Genomic DNA, 16,338 nt, shown 5'->3' with positions numbered 1-16,338 from the left:
AGATCAATGTCATGGAGGTTTTGCCCTATGTTTTCTTCTAGGAGTTTTATGGTTTCAGGTCTTATATTTAAGTCCTTAATCCATTTTGACTTAACTTTTTGTGAATGGTATAAGATAGGAGTCCCGTCTCATTCTTTTGCATGTAAATGTCCACCTTTCCCATTACCATTTATTGAAGAGACTATACTTTCTCCAATTTGTGGTCTTGGCACCCTTGTCAAAAATCAATTGGCTGTAGAAATGTGGGTTTATTTCTGGTCTCTCTATTCTGTTCTACTGGTCTAAGTGCTTCTTTTTATGCCAGAGCCATAATGTTTCCATTTCTATAGCTTTGTAATATATATTAAAATCAAGAATGTGATGTCTCCAGCTTTGTTCTTCTTTCTCAAGATTGCTTTGGTTATTTGGGGTCTTATGTGGTTCCAAACAAATTTAAGTATAGTTTTTCTATTTCTGAGAAAAACATGATTGGAACTTTAAATGGGATTACACTGGCTCTGTGGATTGCTTTGATTAGGATGGTCAATTTCATAATATAAATTCTTCACGTCTAAAAACATGGGATATCTTTCCATTAATTTGTGTGTTCTTCAATTACTTTCATCAGTGTCTTAGAGTTGGTAGTGTACAGGTCCTTTATCTCCTTGGTTAAATTTATCTCTAAGTATTTTATTGTTTTTGATGAGATTATGAATGGGACTTTTGAAAGAAAAACCACAGTTCTTCTGTCCCAGTGAATCTTTCTCCTATGAGTGTCCTTAAGTACTTATACTTCTGATACCTCTCGTCACTAAATGTGTTTGGGGTTTTTACCAAAACAGGAAATTCTCTGCAACACCAGCTAGATGTCCTACAATTCAACTCAATCTTAATACTGTCTCCCTGGAGATGGGTCAGATCCCATAGGTTTAGGGCTCAGTCCCACAAGACTGCTCCTACCCTATTTCAGATGCCAATCACAAGTACTAGGTGCCCGGGTTTTCCTCAACTTCTGTACAATTTGTCTACAAACTGAAAGCCTCTATCACCCCATCATCAGGTTCAATTAGTTTGCTAGAGCAGCTCATATAACTCAGGGAAACACTTACTTCCATTTACTAATTTATTAAAGGTTATGATAAAGGATACATATGAACACAGAGCAAGGTCTAGGGAGGGTCCCAAGTATAGAAACATCTGCCACCATGGAGTTCTGCTCTGTCACCTTCCTGGTGTGGTTGTGTTCACTGACCTATAAGATCTCCAAATCCCCTATCATTTGAATTTTTATGGAGGCCTTCTCACATAGGCATAATCAGTTACTAACTTCATTCAAGCCCCTTTCTCCTCTTTGGAGAAGGGGGTAACTGGGTTGAAAATTTTAAGCTTCTAATTATGGCTTGGTCTTTCTGATGACCAACCCCCTTCCAGAGCCATGTAGGAGTCCACTCAGAGTTGTCTCATGAACAAAACATCCTTTAGTATTCCTTTTTTAAAAATATTTATTTATGTATTAGAGAGAGAGAGAGAAAGAGAGTGGGGAGAGGGGTAGAGAGTCCCAAGCAGACTCTACACTGAGATTGGAGCCTGATGTGGGACTCAATTTCACGACCCTGAGATCAAGACCTGAGCCAAAACCAAGAGTGGGTGCCAAACCAACTACACCACCCAGGCACTCCAAAAAGATCCTCTAGTATTCTTATCAATTAGGAATTACAAAGGTTTTAGGAGCCCTCTGTGAGGGATGAAGTAAAAAAACAAAATATTAAAACAAGAGATGCTCCTGGTTTTCTTAATCACTTAGGAAATTACAAGTGTTTAGGAGCTCTGTGCCAGGAAATGGGGGCAGAAACCAATATATATTTTATATATTTTTTTCTCTTATATATATTTTTTTCTTATATATATTCATATATTTTTTCTCTTATCTCAGAGAATTGCTTTTTAATTTTACTTCCAAAGAGTTTGATGCTAGTGTATAGAAACACAACAGATCTTTGTATATTGATTTTATATTCTGTAACTTTACTGATTTTATTTACCTTCTAACAGTTTTTCAGGGAGCCTTTAGGGTTTTCAATATATAAGATCATCCCATCTACAAAGGATAAGTTCATTTCCTCCTTTCTTATATGGATGATTTTTGGTTCTTTTTCTTACCTAATTGCTCTGGCTAAACTTGCAGTACTATGTTGAAAAGACATAGCAAGAGTGAACATCTTTTCTTATTCCTGATCTTAGAAAAATGACTTTTAACTTTTCACCTTTGAGTATGACATCAGCTGTGGGCTTGTTATATATAGCCTTTATTATGTTTAGGTATATTCCTTCTACACCTAATTTGTTGAATGTTTCTATTATGAGAGGATGTTGAGTTCTGTCCAGTGCTTTTCTACATCTATTGAGATGATCATATGATTTTTATCCTTCATTCTGTTAATGTGGGTTATCACATTAATTGATTTTCTTATGTTGAATTATCCTTGCATCTCAAGGATAAGTCCTATTTGATCATGGTATATGATCTTCTCATTGTGTTCTTAAATATGGTTTGCTAGTATTTTCTTAAGGATTTTTAAATCTATGTTCATCAGGGATATTGGCCTGTAAGTTTCTTTTCTTTCAGTGTTCTTGCCTGGATTTGGTATCACAGTAATTCCAGCTTTCTAAAATGAGTTTGGAAGGTTTCCTTCCTCTTCAATATTTTAGGAAAGTTTAAGAAGGACTGTTATTAATTCTTCTTTAAACATTTGGTAGAATTCACCAGTGAAGTCATCTGGTCCCTTTTATTTGCTGGAGATCTTTTTATTACTGATTCCATTTCCTTGCTTTTTATTGTCTCTTCAGATTTTCTGTTATTTCATGATTCAGTCTTGGTAAGTTTCTGTTTCTAGGAATTTATCCATATCTTCTAAGTTACCTAATTTTTTGGTATATAATTATTCATAGTAGTCTGTTATGTTCCTTTGTATTTCTGTGGTATGCACCATAATGTCTTATCTTTCATTGATAATTTTATTAATGAGTCATTTCTCTTTTTTCTTAGACTAAAGTTTTTCCATTGTTTATCTTTTAATAAAACTGGCTCTTAGTTTTGTTAATGATTCTTATTGCCTTTCTAATCTCTATTTCATTTATTTCTTCTCTTATTTTTATTTCCTTCATTCTGCTTTGGACTTTGTTCTTTTTCTAGTTCTTTGTAGTATAAGGTTAGGTTGCATGTTTGAGATCTTAATTTTTTCATAATGTAGGTATTTATCATAATAAAATTCTATCTTACTGTTACTTTTGCAGCATCCCATAAGTTTTGGTATGTAGTGTTTCTATTTTTATTTGTCTTAAGATTTTTTGATATCTCTTGATTCTTCTTTGACTCATTAGTTATTCAAAAATGTGTTATTTAATTTTCACATATTTGTGAATTTTCCCTTTTCCTTATGTTATACATTTCTAATGTCATGCCAGTATGTCAGAAGAGATACTTGATATAATTTCAATCTTCTTAACGTTTGTTAAAACTTGTTTTGTGATGCAATATGTGATCTATCCTGGAGTATGTTCCATGTGCACCGACAAGAATGTGGATTCTACTATTGTTGAATGAAATGTTCTGTATATGTCTATTAGGTCTATTTGGTCTAAAGTGTTGTTCAAATCTATTATTCTCTCAATGATTTTCTGTCTGGATGATCTATTAATTGTTGGATAGTAGGGTATTGAAGTATCTTATTACTATTGCATTGTCTATTTCTGCCTTCAGACTTGTTAAAGATTAACATATTTAGGTCCTTCAATATTGGATGTTTATATATTTACAACTGTTATATCTTCTTGATGAATTGGCCCCTTATTTTTATGTAATAACATTGTCTCTTATTATAGCTTTCAACTTAAAATCTATTTTGTCTGATATAACTACTCCTGATCTCTTCTAGTTTACACTTCCATGGAAAAATTTTTACATCCTTTCACTTTCAGCCTAATTGCCTTTAAACCTTAAGCAAATCTATGGGGAACCTGAGTGGCTCAGTTGGTTAAGTGTCTGACTCTTGATCTCAGGGTCATGAGTTTCAAGCCTCCTACATGAAAGAAAGAAAGAAAGAAAACAGGGAGAGAGAAAGAAAGAAGTTTAAGTGAATCTCTTTTAGGCAGCATATAGTTAGGCTATTTTTTTTATTCCCCCACTTTATATTTTTTAAATGGCAAATTTAAATCATTTACATTTAAAGTAATTCTTGATAGTAAGGACTATCATCATTTGATGATTTGATAGAAAGGACTATCATCATTTTGTTAATTGCTTTCTGACAGTTCTGTACTTCCTTTGTTCTTATCTTCCTCTCTTGCTGTCTTTCTTTGTGAATTGATTTTTTTTTTAATAGGGATATGCTTTGATTTTTTTCTCTTTACTTTTTGTGTGTCTCTTAAAGACTTGTGCCCGGATTGTCATAGGGCTTTCAAAATAGTTACAACAGTTCATTTTAAACTGATAACTTAACTGCATAAAGATGTTCTACACATTTACTCTTCACCCCCACATATGTTTCATGTTGTTGGTGTCACAATTTACTTCTTTTTATATTTTATATTTCCTTCTTTTCTATAACTTTTCAACCTCTTCCAGTCTGGCTTGCCTCTCATCAGCCCACTAAAATTATTCTTGCTAAAGTCATCAGTTTCCTTCTTGATTCTGAATGCAATTGAGTTTTTAAAAACTAATAAATTTTTATTTTACTTTTTAAAAATTTTTAAAGATTTTATTTATTTATTTGACACAGAGAGAGAGATCACAAGTAGGTAGAGCAGCAGGCAGAGAGACAGGGGAAAGCAGGCTCCCTGCTGAGCAGAGAGCCCAATGCGGCACTCGATCCCAGGACCCTGAGATCATGGTCCAGGCCAAAGGCAGAGGCTTAACCCACTGGGCCACCAAGGTGCCCCCAAAATTAACAAATTTTTAAAGAAAAATTGGAGGTTCACAGCAAAATTGAGCAGAATATACAGAGTTCCCATATAGCCTTTGACCCTACATATATAATCTTCCTTATTTAACATACTCCATCATAGTCTTACATTTATTAGAAACGTTAAACCTATACTGACACATTATTGTCTTTTCCCTGAGAACTTCCTTTAACATTTCTTACAAAGCAGGCCTACTGGTGACAAATTATAATTTTTGTTTGTCTAAGTAAGTCTTTAGTTCTCCTTCATTTTTGAAGGGTAATTTCATGAGGTATAGATTTCTAGGTTGGTGGGTGTTTTTCCTCTCAGGACTCTAAGTATTTCATGTCCCTCTTTTCTTGCATGATAGTTTCTAGGGAGAGCTCTGTAATTCTTACCTTTATTCTTCTATAGGCATGGTGTTTTTTTCCTTCTGGCTTCTTTCAAGATTTTTTTCTTTCTTTCAAGATGTTTGAATATGATAAATCGAGTTGTAGATTTGAGGGTACTTATCCTGCTGAGTGTTCTTTGACCTTCCTGAATCTATAATTTTGTATCTGACATCAATTTTAGGAAACTCTCAGTCATTATTGCTTCAAATATTGTTTCTGTACCTTTCCTGTGTCTTCTCTTCCTGGAATTCCAATTATGTGTATGTCACACCTTTTGTAGTTGTCCCACAGTTCTTGAATATTCTGTTCTTTTTTTCAGTCTTTTTTCTCTTTGTTTTTCAGTTTTGAAAGTTTCTACTATCATATCCTCAAACTCAAGTATACTTTCTTCACTATGCCCAGTCTACTAACAAGTCCATCAAAAGCATTCTTCATTCTTGCTATAGTATTTTTGTATATCTCTAGCATTTCTGTTTTGATCTTTCTTAGAATTTCCATCTCTTAGGTGCATGGGTGGCTCAGTTGGTTAAGTGACTGCCTTTGGCTCAGGTCATGACCCCGGATTTCCAGAATTGAGTCCTGCATCAAGCTCCCAGCTCCCCAGGGAGTCTGCATCTCTCTCTGACCTTCTCCCCTCTCATGCTCTCTCTTACTTGCTCTCTCTCAAATAGATAACAAAATATTAAAAAAAAAGAATTTCCATCTCTCTGTTTATATTATTCACCTGTTTTTGCACGTTGTCTACTTTTTTCTATAATGCCCTTAGCATATTAATCATAGCTATTTAAAATTCTGGTCTGATCATTCTAATACTACTGCTTTATCTGACTCTGGGGATATCTATTCAGTCTCTTCAAACTGTGTTTTTTGTTTGTTTGTTTGTTTTTGCCTTTTAATAAGCCTTGTAATTTTTTGCTAAAAGGTAGACAAGATGTACTAAGTAATGGGAACGGTGGTAGATAGGCCTTTAGTAATGTAGTGGCAAGGTGTAAGCCATAGTGCTATGATTAGGTCTTTTTTGTTGAGCCTTTACACCTGGAGGGTAAAATTTGCCAGTACTTCTTAGTCCCCATATCTTCTTAAGTGGGACAGGACACGTAGAGACACCTGTATCTGAATATTTCCATTCCTCCATGTGGAAGGCTAGAGAGAGCTGGAATTGGAATATTTCCTTTCCTCATTTGTAAAAGCAGAGCTGGCTGAAGTTGGGTATTTCCTTTCCCCAAGGTAGGTCAGGCTCTACTAAAACCCCAACAAGTTAGGCTCTGGTGAAATACATTCTTCTGAGGGAAGGCTTTGTTAAGAGCAGAATATTCCAGTATATTTCAAGATGGTTCTTTTCCTCTTCCCATTACCAAAAGCATGAAGGGATTTTTCTCAGATATTGACTGTGAGGATCTGATAGAGGTCCTTCCTAAAGATAAAACCCTTCAGGTTTTTAGATAAAAAAGTGTCAAGCCCCCCTGATGACTGTGTCCATCTTGAGTTTTTAACTCTCAGCATTGTCTTCACTGAGCCTCTAGCAACTCATCAACCACACCAACACTGGTTTTCCCATCCCAGCAATGGTTCTCAGGGAGGTTTCTGTTCAAGTGTTTTTGCTCCAATAAGTCATGATTCTCTGTATCCACCTGTCTTTCCAAGTATTAGTGCAGCACTTTGGCCTATGACATAATTTTTCTGACATATCTAAAAAGGCTTGTTGATTTTTAACTTTGTTCAGGTTTTTTTTTTTTTAAGGTTTATTCATTTATTTAAGAGAGAGAGAGAGAGAGAGAGAGAGAGAGAGAGAGACTGAGAGATAGAACAAGCACAGGGGTTGGGGATAGAGGGAGAGAGTCTTAATCAGACTCCACAGAGAGCTAGGAGCTAAACTCAGGGCCCAATCCCAAGATCCTAAGATCACCACCCAAGCAGAAACAAAAAGTCAGGCACTCAACTGACTGCATGACCCAGGTGCCCCTTTGTTCAGGTTTTTACTTGTTAGGCCAAAGTGGTGACTTCTAAGTTCCTTCCGTGCTAGACCAGAAACTGGAAGTCCTCCAAATTTGCAAAGTTCTTTATAACACTGGGATTCCAAGCAACATTCAGTATTATTAACCACTCCTCCTTTTAGGAGTAAATATTCTTGTCTCTTCTCCTATGATAACACATTCTGTTCATTTTCCTCTTTTCCTCTGTCCACTCTTTTCTACCTGACTATTGAGTATTCCAAGGAATGATCCTGGACTCTTTTCTCTTCTTCACTCTGTAGAAACTCATTCTTTCTCAGGTGCTTTCATCTATTTGTATAAACTTAGAAATATCTGCAACACTGTATACTTATCTTCCATTTTCCTGACCTGCAGATTTATAGCCAGTGGTCCTTACAACATTTTCATTTTCATGTACCCTCAGACCCCCTGCCTCTCCTATCACACTAAATAGTACCTTTATCCACCAAAGCTGCTGAAGACAGAAACCTAGAAGTCTTTTTTGACACTTCACTCCTTCATCTTCTATCTCCAATTCATGATCTCTACAGGCAAAATTATCTTGAATCGATGCATATTTCCCATCTCTCCTACAAAATATCCTTGTCAAGCCACCACAATCTTGTACCTAAAATATCTGTAACTTCATACTAAGGAATCTTCCTACTGAGACTCTTGCCCTTTTTCAATTTTTTTTTTTTTACCCAATGTATACATTGACAGTAAAGTGTAGTGGAAAGAATACAGATGTAAGATCCAGAAAAACCTGCCACAAACTCCTCAAACACACTAATTAATATCTAAACCTCATTTTTCTTAGGTATAAAATAGGTGAAAACAAAGCAAAACAAACAAAAACCTCATAGGTAGGAATGTTATAAGAAAAAGATATGATTTATAAAAAGTGCTTAGAATAATGCCTAGCACTGAATAGTCACTCAAAGAGTAGCTCCTGTTACATACAAAATAAAGTTCATATTTCCCCCCAAAGACCTCTAGATTCTAGATCTAACATATTAATTCACAAATTCTCCTCAACAGAAAACACTGCTCTGGCTACATAGCGAATGTCTTATTTTTACCTTAAATTTATGTTTAATAGACATCCAATTATCCAAAAGGAATTTGGAAAAACTGTAAACTTTCTCTTTCATTAAATTTATTTACAGTATATATTCATGTAACAGTAATGTAATCTAATTCCTAAGTTTGAAACCTGTTTGAAATTATTGACTTAAATAACTGAAAAATAACTCCTATAAAACCGTTAGTTAAGAATATGTCCTACATCAATGAAATTTATGATTTATATAGTTTTTCTGTTTCAACACTTACTTTTTTCTTTGTTTTCTCAGGGGCTGAAGGGTAAGTTTTCTCAGCAAATAAAACTTCACAAGCTGCATTATCTGTAAAGAAAAAGATGCTTCAATATTTTAATCATTTAACCTCTCATTAACTGTAAGTATAGAAAGTAGAACTCAAATTTGGAAAAAAACAAAAACAAAAACAAAACACCCTGATTTTAATGACTGTGTCTTTGAAATAGGTTTAGAAGAAAAGCTTAATATATGTTGAATAACCTGACTTACTACATAAAGGGCTTTATTTTTAAGAGCTCTAGGTTTCACACAAGTAAATAAGCTCTGTGTAAAATATTTTTCATTTGGTACAGAAGGTTGCATGTGATTATAATTCTTCAATAACTATCCTTCCATTTCCATTCTCCTGTATTTTCAGGCTCTCCCTTTTTACTGTAAATTTTCTATTAGTATTTAAAATACAGTCAGGACTCTTTCATCTTACCAAAAACTTATCTGTACCCCATACTCCTTCCTGTTACATCCTTTCTCTCCTCTTCTCCATGGGCATGTTTCTTCAAAGAGCTGTCCACATATACTAACATAACTTCTTCTCCTCTTGTTTACTCCCAAACCCACAGCAATCTAGTTTCAGGTCCCACCTTTATGAACAGAAACCTTTCTGTCCTATCTTACTGGACATCAGTACAACAAATATGAACATTTTCCCTCTGGCCCCTTTTATGGCTCTTCTTTATTTCTGACTTTTCTCTTCTTTTTTACTCTCCAGGCTCAATCCAAGGCAACAAATATCTAGTCTGTTATGTGCCGAAGATACTGCTACGAGTATTGCAAATTTGGTTTTCTTTATTCTTAACACTAATACCTTGCTTTAAGTCAACACAAGATTTCTCTTCAAATTATTTCAATAGCTTTTCATTTCAGCTCTCTCTGCAGTCCACTGCCCACATAATATACCTAAAACACAAGTTTAATATCATCTGCTTAAAATTCTTCCAAGGCTTTTCTCTCTCTCTCTCTCTTTTTTTTTTCTTTTCTCTTTCTTTTTTTTTTTTTAATTTTATTTACTTATTTGACAGACAGAGATCACAAGTAGGCAGAGAGAGAGGAGGAAGCGGGCTCCCCGCTGAGCAGAGAGCCCGATGTGGGGCTCGATCCCAGGACCCTGTGATCATGACCTGAACCGAAGGCAGAGGCCCAACCCACTGAGCCACCCAGGCACCCCTTTTTTTTGGCTATTTTAATTGGGATTTTTTTACTTAAAAAAAAAAAAAATTCTTCCAAGGCTTTCCATTGTATTCAAGTTAAAACTCAAACTTCTTAACTCAGCATACAAAATCCTGGTTTTTATGAACCCTGCCTATATACTTCTATATTCCCAGCCTCACTGCAAAGGTGAAAAGATTGCTAGATATAATACAGGATACCCACTTAAATTTGAATTTCAGATAAATAATTTTTTAGTATAAGTGTTTGCTGTGTAATAGTACAAGCATGTGTAATATTTATGACATAATTATATTAAAATTATTCACTGTTTAACTGTACCCCTGGGGCTAATAATACATTATATGTTAATTAAAAAATAAATAAAATGGATACCATATTAAAAAATTATTCACTGTTTATCTGAATTCATATTTAACTGAGCATACTGTATCTTTATTTGCTAAATCTGGCAACCCTTGAGACTACTTACTCCACTCATCTTCATCTCCTAAGGTAGAGAGAAGTAGTAGGTTTGAGAGTTTAGTAAGAGATGAAATTGGTAACAAAATTTGGTAATACATTAAGCAAAGGAAGTGACAAAGATGAGGGTGTCAAGGACGATCTCATGCTTCTGGTCTGCTAAGCTACATTTGCTAACTAAGATGGAGGACACTGGAAGACCAGGTTAGGTCTTGGTCATGACAGTTCTCAGTTTTCAATGCTCATTTTATTTAATCTCTTGGTAACTTATGTTACAGTTAGTTCTAAATGTTGGAGTGTTCCATTTACATTCTTTTTTTTTTTTTTAAAGATTTTATTTATTTATTTGACAGAGATCACAAGCAGGCAGAGAGGGAGAGAGAGAGGAGGAGGAGGCAGGCTTCCCGCTGAGCAGAGAGCCTGATGTGGGCCTTGATCCCAGGACCCTGGGATCATGACCTGAGCTGAAGGCAGAGGCTTTAACCCACTGAGCCACCCAGGCGCCCTCCATTTACATTCTTTTTGCATGTTTGTTTTCTATTCCACTTCCTAGGTAATCTCATCTATATTCTTGACTCTAGATACTTATCTAGATACAACTTGTCTCTGCCCTAAATTCCAGACTCCTGTGTCACAAACTGCTTTCATGACATCTCTATCTGAAGGCTAATAACCCTCCAAATGTTTTAATATTTTACTGAAGCACTTCACATACACAGTAATGGGCACAAATCTTAAATGTATATGTATTCACCTATATAGTCACTGGCCAAATCAAGATATAAAATATTTCCAACACCCCAGAAGTTTCCTATATGTTTTTTCCCAGTCAGGACTCCCTTTCCAAAGATTATCACTATTCTTGCTTCTACTACATAAAACACTCTTGCCTGTTATTGAACTTCATATGTACAGAATTACACAATACATACACATTTGTGTCTGTGTTATTTCGTGAAATATTAAGTACATGAGTAGACAGATCAAATTTAATGTTGAAACCAAATTCTCTTAATCAGTCTCCCAACTTGCTCCGTCTTCCAGTGCTCCCATTTCAAGAAGTGATACCATCATTCATCCACCTGCTAAAACCAATAATTTTAGACTCATCCTTAACTTCTATTTTCCTCTCTTATGCAACATCCAACCACATCAGAAAATCCTGGCATATCTGCTTTAAGATAGATTCTGAATCAGACCACTGCTCCCACTTTAGTCTCATATACCACTATCTGACCACCACAATAGTTTAACAGGGTCTCTTTGCTTTCACTTGCCATTTTAGACAATTCTCCACATGGTAGCCAGAGTGATCATTCAAAATATATCTAATCATGTCATCCCCTTGCCCTAAAATGTGTTTCTAGGCACGTTTACAATAAAATCCCTGCTTCTTATGATGGCATAGGAGACTCTACATTATACCATTTGATTTCTCCCTGAACACAACTGAAGTCATTCTTTTTTTTTAAACTGATTTTGCTCCAGTCATTCTAACCTCTTTTCTATTCATCAAATATGCAGAGCTCATTTCCATCTCCTGGTCTTTTCTTGTTTTTTTTTTTTTTTTTTTTCCTTTGCCTAGCATGCTTTGTCACAGATTTTCACATGACCCACTCTCTCACTTCATTCAAGCTCTGTACAAATGTAATCTCCTCAGAGAGTCCTATCCTATTACCATGTTTAAAATAGCATCCCTAGTCACACTCTGTTTTTACCTGCTTTATTTTCCTTTAGTACTCTTATTCCTGACATTCTTGTATATTTATTTAACTGTCTATTGTCTTTCTTCCTCTGCTATAACATAGCTCTGTTAGGGCAAGGTCTCCGTCATGTTCCCCAGCAACTAAAATACTTTGTGTCACACTGTAGGTGATTAATAAATATTTGTTGAATGAATGGAATTAATGAATAGTGTGATGAGGTATCTCTGAAACATCCAAGGGGAGATGTTTAGAAGGCACCTGCATATAAAGGTCTTAGCCTCAGAGGAGAGTCTTTAATGAGAGAAAACTCAGAAGCCCTTCTTTTTATAGGACGCCTATACATATCAAGGGTTAATTTTAAAAAGATTAAAATCTATGAACTAACTTTGAGGAACTCCCACATTTAATCATTAATAGTGGTAGATAAGATTGCAAAAAAGCAGGAATTACCTGAGAAATAATTTATTGTTTATTTGTCTCTATGATTAGACTATTTTCTAACATTTAGTAAAGAACCTGACATACAATTGGAACAAAGATAGGTTTGTTGAATTAAGGAAGTAAAAAAATACCTCTTGAGCAAGATACGACTTAATTTTAAATTTCAAGTCAATCAATCACATAAAAGAATACAAAAGCATACATAATTTCAGAATCACTATTTTCCCTTACTACTAGGCCTTATAAAAAACATTTTCTACTGCCAAAGGAAAATATTTTATTGGGCAAGATCTAAATAAAATCATGATTGTTTTTGGTATGCTTACCACTTTCCCTTTCATAATCTCTCTTCTCTTGTTCACAAATTCCCTCTTAGGTCTATAAAATAAATCCCCCTTCTAATGTTCACCCTCTAGGGTAATAGATGGCTACTCCTTTAAAAGATGTGTGTTTTTACAAGTTTAGTTTGTATCACTTGATTAATTTCCTTCAGAACAGTCACTATTGGGGCACCTGGGTGGCTCAGTTAGTTAAGTGTCTGCCTTCAGTTCAGGTCATAATCTCAGGGTCCTGGGATGGAGCCCCATATTGGGCTCCTTGCTTGGTGGAGAACCTGCCTCTCCCTCTCTTTCTGCCTATTGCTCTGCCTGTTTGTGCTCTCTCTCTCCCTCTCTGTCAAATAAATAAATAAAATCTTTAAAAAAAAGAACAGCAACTATTTTAATCATTTTTATACTCAGAATTCCTAACATAAAACCTGGCATGTAGAAAATACTGATTAAGTTGGTGTGCCTGGGGGGCTCAGTGGGTTAAAGCTTCTGCCTTTGGGTCCGGTCGTGATCCCAGGGTCCTGGTATCAAGCCCCACATCAGGCTCTCTGCTCAACAGGGAGCCTGCTTCCCCCCTCTCTCTCTGCCTGCCTCTCTGCCTACTTCTGATCTCTGTCAAATAAATAAAAATAAAAAAAATCTTTAAAAAAAAAGAAAGAAAATACTGATGAAGAGAATTTCTTAAAGTGACAATTATGTAAAAAAACTTTTTTCTTTATATAAACATACCTATTAAGAGCCAAATCAGCAATTCTTCAAGTTTACCCAAAAACAGATGCTATAAAACTTGATTCAGGAAATGAAAATAGCAATCTGATAGACAGCATGAATTAAAAAGGTTGGAAATGTTTAGTTAAGTTTATCCTAATAATAAACTAAATTATTTAGTATCTATTATGCAAGGTACTATGTTGATTTTTATTTTCAATCATCACACATAATTCCAATATATCTGTTTATCGATTATGTTCCTTTCCCATGACTGAAACTCAGGAGGCAAGGACTTTATATCACTCCTCACTGCTATAAATATAGCAACACCTTATACAGAGTACATACTCAGAAAATGTTTATGAAATGACTTAATGAAGGGTGTTACAGGGATAGTTAAGACCTGCATTCTAATTTCACATATCTTTATTTCTTAAAATACAACCAAACTAAAAAGCACTCAGTTTCCTCGGCTACCAATTTTATCAAAATATGCTGTACTGTCACAAAAATAAAGAAATACAGAATTATGAAGATGATTAGTTTTAGTATTTGTTACCTGATTCTGAATGTGAAGTACTCTTTGGTTTTGAAGTAATATTTTGGTCTGCTAATGTCATCACTCTATAATAAGAACAAATTAATGGTTATTCTCTTAATCTTTCAGTAACTTTTGAGAATCCTCAAATAATACTTAAAATAATAATATTTATATTTATATCAAATGTCCTGTAGAAAAAATATAACTGGTTAAAAATGTTCCTGTATCTATATGAAAAAGTAGTTTAATAATAAAAAGCAATATATTTATACATTTTTCAGTGTGAGACAATACAAATAAAGGAAAAGGTATAGTGTTCAGAATCAGACAGACCTAGGGTTAAAGCCCAGTCCTGCTACTCACACTTGAGTGGTCTTGGAAATTTACTTAACTTGTCTTGACTCTTGTTTTCCTCATTTATTTAAAAGAAAAAAAAAAAAAGGCAATCTTGTTTCCCAGGATTCTTGTGGTAACAATCTCAAGTAACATTAAATATAATACTTTTAAAAAAATTACTATCCTTTTTTCTCTTTTTTTATTTAAGATTTTATTTATTTATTTATTTATTTATCTGAGAGAATGTGAGCATGAGTGGGGGTAGGGCAGAGGAAAAGGGAGAGGGAGAAGCAGACTCCCCACTGAGCAGGGAGCCCAATGCATGGCTCAGTCCCAGGACACTGGGATCATGACCTAACTTTAACTGCTTACCTGACTTAGCCACCCAGGCACCCCGATCCTTTTGTCTTTTACAAATTATACCACTCCCAATTCTATTGAAATGTGTATGAAAGAATTACAAGAGGAATACCAAAGGATCAAAGCTCAGCCTTTGGCCACCAAAATGGGATTTCTGAGTTCCTGGCAAGACAATGGAGTTGAAAACCAAATACGAGAAGATAATTTTCTAAATTCCTATTGTTGGCTTATTGAACAATTGAATTCAGTAAGCAAAAAAAATTTTAGGAAATGGAAACAAAGGCAAAAATGAACTACTGGGGCTTCATCAAGATAAAAAGCTTTTGCACAGCAAAGGAAATAGTTGACAGAACCAAAAGACAACTGACAGAATGGGAGAAGATATTTGCAAATGACATATCAGATAAAGGGCTAGTATCCAAAATCTCTAAAGAACTTATCAAACTCAACACCCAAAGAACAAATAATCCAATTGAGAAATGGACAGAGGACATGGATAGACATTTCTGCAAAGAAGACATCCAAATGGCCAACAGACACATGAACAAATCCACCACATCCCTTAGTATCAGGGAAACATAAATCAAAACCACAATGAGATACCACCTCACACCAGTCAGAATGGCTAAAATTAACAAGTTAGGAAATGACAGATGTTGGTGAGGATGTGGAGAAAGTGGAACCCAAGTGGGAATGCGAGCTGGTGCAGCTTCTCTGGAGTATGGAGTTGAAAGTTGAAAACAGAACTACCCTACAGCCCAGCAATTGCACTACTGGGTATTTACCCCAAAGATGCAAATATAATGATCCGAAGGGGTGCCTGCACCCCAATGTTCATAGCAGCAATGTCCACAATAGCCAAACTATGAAAAAATCCCAGATGTCCATTGACAGATGAATGGATAAAGTTGTGGTATATATACATATACACACACAACAGAGTATTACGCAGCCATCAGAAAATGAAATCTTGCCATTTGCAACAATGTGGATGGAACCAGAGGGTATTATGCCAAGTGAAATAATTCAATCAGAGAAAGATAATTATCCTATGATCTCACTGATATGTGGAATTTAAGAAACGAGGCAGAGGATCATAGGGGAAGAGAGGAAAAAATGAAACAAGATGAAACCAGAGAGGGAGACAAACCATAAGAGACTCCTAATCAAAGGAAAATAACTGAGGGTTGTTAGAGGGGAGAGGAGTGTAGGGATTATGTAACTCTGGGTATGGACATTAGGGAGGGTATGTGTTGTAATAAGCACTGGGTATTATATAAGAGTGATGAATCACAAGCCTGAACCCCTGAAACCAATAATACATTATGTTAATTTAAAAAAATGAAGAAAAAACCCAATTTTATTCTATCCTATTTTCTTTTTAAATAAATCCTGTCAAAAATAGTACTTTCTTGCCCCTGAATGAACTTTTAGGTGTATCTCATTGTTTTTATGGTATTCTCTTATATAATAAAACAGTCATTTTGGGGTAATAAAAATGGGAATGGGGGTACCTATCAATTTATTTTGTTTTCATCTATTGAGGTCCCTGTTCAAGTTCTAAGACTATTTGAAAGCCACATTTAATATCCTGGTATGTTCCTCAAGTTCCTCTTAACAT

General features: G+C 35.1%; 1 protein-coding gene across 1 annotated transcript in view; it reads right to left on the bottom strand.

Annotated features, from left to right (window-relative positions):
• Positions 1-16,338, bottom strand: part of LOC111141063 (meiotic kinetochore factor) — an 84,228-nt gene that overhangs the window by 31,224 nt on the left and 36,666 nt on the right. Inside the window, 2 exon segments of the mRNA XM_022493392.1 lie at positions 8,621-8,691; positions 14,040-14,104. Coding sequence (XP_022349100.1) covers positions 8,621-8,691; positions 14,040-14,104 — 136 coding nt within the window.

This window comes from Enhydra lutris, unplaced genomic scaffold (genome assembly GCF_002288905.1).
Source record: "Enhydra lutris kenyoni isolate GAN:26980312 unplaced genomic scaffold, ASM228890v2 scaffoldscaffold5, whole genome shotgun sequence".
In the NCBI taxonomy this organism is placed as follows: domain Eukaryota; kingdom Metazoa; phylum Chordata; class Mammalia; order Carnivora; family Mustelidae; genus Enhydra; species Enhydra lutris.
Note: the sequence above shows the minus strand (reverse complement) of the source record. Positions and strands in the feature narration are given on the sequence as shown.